The 2,890-nt window shown below is 45.6% G+C and overlaps 1 protein-coding gene across 1 annotated transcript; it reads left to right on the top strand.

The window, feature by feature from the left end:
• The first annotated feature begins 248 nt into the window (after positions 1-248).
• LOC123934566 (protein FAM3D-like) lies at positions 249-699 on the top strand. The gene has a single exon (XM_045994730.1). It carries the CDS (start codon positions 249-251, stop codon positions 648-650), a length of 402 nt encoding a protein of 133 aa, XP_045850686.1. The 3' UTR covers positions 651-699.
• The last annotated feature ends 2,191 nt before the right edge of the window (positions 700-2,890 follow it).

Raw genomic sequence — 2,890 nt, forward strand, 5'->3', positions numbered from 1 at the left:
AAAATAAGCAAAAAGAAAAAATGTTCTCATCATCCTACCACCAAAATAGTAAATAACATTTTAGCCAGCATGTTAGATTTCTGTATAATGTGTATTTATTTGTATACACATGATTTACATACAATAAGAAGGTGTTGCTGTGATATTGCTTGTAATGGTCTTTTAATAAAATATCAAAAATATCATATCAATAAGTATTCTTTAACTTCCTTTTCCTGAATCCAAAATAGTTATATGTTTGTATAAAAATGTGTTTATACATCGTGGGCAGAGGCCTGAACTTTGCCCTGGTGAACGGAACCACAGGAGTGGTGCTGACGCAGAAATGTTTCGACATGTACTCTGGAGATGTTCCGCTCCTGGTAAAGTTCCCTAAAGAAATCCCAGAGGGCACACTGGTGCTAGCGGCCTCCTATGATGACCCAGGAACCAAAATGAATGATGAGACCAGGAAGCTCCTCACCAACTTGGGCAGTTCCTATGCAAAGCAGCTGGGCTTCAGAGATAGCTGGGTCTTCTTAGGGGCCAAAGACCTCAGGGATAAAAGCCCTTTTGAGCAGTTCTTAAAGAACAACCCAGACACAAACAAATATGAGGGCTGGCCGGAGCTGCTGGAGCTGGAGGGCTGTGTTCCTCAGAAGGTATCTTAGGGCAGCTGCAGGACTGAAGAAACCCCTTCGCTGTCCTAGAGTCAGCGCCAGCTGCGGCTGCAAGAAGGAAGCCAGATGGCCTTTGGAAAATTCCCCCCAGGGGGGAGGGAGTCTGAGCCCACTGCACACCTCCTCTCTTCGGAAGCAGCGCCCTCCCAGGGGCTGTGGCAGCCCAGCCAAGGTTGCCAGCCATCCGGAGCCTCTCTGCAGGAAGAAGGAACGGTGTGCTTTCCCTCAAGATGGCCGGCGGTCACTCCCAAGGAAGGACAGACTGCCCGCACCTGCGGCCCACCATTAAATTTTATTTTTGCTGATTTTGAAAAAAAAAAAAATGCTCACGTTGCTGAGCATTGTTTTCACTATTCCCCCCAAACACAGCATCTCTCTGCAGTTTAATGAATTGAAATTCTGTTTTGTCTCTTCCATTTGATACAGAGCTACTTGAAGACTTGTTACTGAGTAGTATGTCATTGGCACAGCAGAGTGCCCTTTGGCACTCAAAAATTATTTCTTAAAGGTGTACATGGTATATAAATACCTCAAATTCATTCTTGTCTTTAGGGCTTTGTGTTTGTGGTGAGATGCTAGGTAAGAGAGAATATAAAAATAATTCTAGCGGGGCACCTGAGTGTCTCAGTGGGTTAAAGCCTCTGCCTTCAGCTCCGGTCATAGTCTCAGGGTCCTAGGATTGAGCCCCGCACCGGGCTCTCTGCTCAGCGGGGATCCTGCTTCCCTTCCTCTCTCTCTGCCTGCCTCTCTGCCTACTTGTGCTCTCTGTCTGTCAAATAAATAAATCACATCTTTAAAAAAAAATTCTAGCAAAGGAAACTACCAACAGCTTGTCCAAGGTAAGTAAAACCATAGCCTGGGAATTCAGATTCTCTGAATCTCTCTTGAACTCCCCAAGTGACACCATAGGTATTCACATAGAAGGCAAATAGGCACCTAGGATATTTTTATGAGCTAATAAAAGTTGCCTCTTATGATACTTCTCAGTACACACAATTGTTAGCTTTTGAAGGTCAGGATCGTGGTGGGTGGAGAACACCTTTACGTAAAGGCAAGTTGCTTCATGGAAGTAAAGGCATTGACAAGCTGTCCTCTTGTTCTGAAAGTTACTAGACCCTCTGACTGATCAGATGGTGATGACTTGAGTCTCCGGGGGAAAAAAAAAGTTATGAAGAGAAGCTCATGTCAAGAAAAGAGAGGGAAGAGCATTTCTTTCCTACTACAGTCTGGAAGGTTTTTGGGGGAGGCCTGGTTCTCAAACCTCTTGAGTTTGAGGCTTCAATGGACTCTGAACCCAGCTGCTTCAACCCAGCAATTCTGCTTTGAAGACAAAAACACGTAGGTAGACATTTTGAAAAGGCTGTAACCTTGAGAGTGCCAGGGATGTGGTACTCGTGAGTCCCGCACAATCACTTCAGCTAGTACGGCTGTCCTCATAGTAGTGGAGAGGGATAGCCACCTCTGCAGGACGAATTTCACAGCACCGTCAGGTAATAGTGATGAGGACAGAGGATGCTGGAAACTGGGACTTTGTGCTGGGCTGGGAAAACTCTTGGTCTCTTCTACTCTAATTTGGGTTGAGTGAGTGACCACAGTTACTACACAAAAGAGGGGGGATGGTGCTAGCTTTTAGGAAGAGATACCAGCATTCCTGATAATAGAGAGCTGTGGAGTAGTGGATAATTGAAGAAATGAAATACGAAATATTCAGAGCTGCCAAAGCATGTAGTATCAGAAACAAGTACCTTCTTACGTTATACTCTTGACCTATTCAAGGTGTAACCCATCTCCAAGTGTATCAATCAGCTATCGCCAGGTAATAAAGCTCAGGGCCGAAGAAAGAAATTGATGTGTCTGCTGCCAGCTTAATCTAGGCTGAGCTCAGCTGGAGAGCTGTACTTCAGACGTCAAGTCTAGATGAATTCAGCTCTTGGCAGAAAGTTGGGCTTAGGTGTGCTCCCTCTGTGTTCATTCCCAGGCTCAGCCTGAGGAAGCAGTAGCTACCTGGGAGCAGCTCTTCTCACAGGAAGGATAGAGTGTGAAGGGAGTGCCCTACTTTGGGAGCACATTTTAGGCCTTTGCTTGCTAATATATTTTTTTAAAGATTTTATTCATTTATTTGACAGAGATCACAAGTAGGCAGAGAGGCAGGCAGAGAGAGAGGGGGAAGCAGGCTCCCTGCTGAGCAGCGAGCCTGACATGGGGCTCGATCCCAGGACCCTGGGATCATG

The sequence above is a fragment of the Meles meles genome, chromosome X (assembly GCF_922984935.1).
Source record: "Meles meles chromosome X, mMelMel3.1 paternal haplotype, whole genome shotgun sequence".
In the NCBI taxonomy this organism is placed as follows: Eukaryota; Metazoa; Chordata; class Mammalia; order Carnivora; family Mustelidae; genus Meles; species Meles meles.

What these genes read in the sequence shown, in the direction of transcription:
- LOC123934566 (XM_045994730.1), top strand. Translation starts at nt 249, where the DNA reads ATGTGTTTATACATCGTGGGCAGAGGCCTGAACTTTGCCCTGGTGAAC.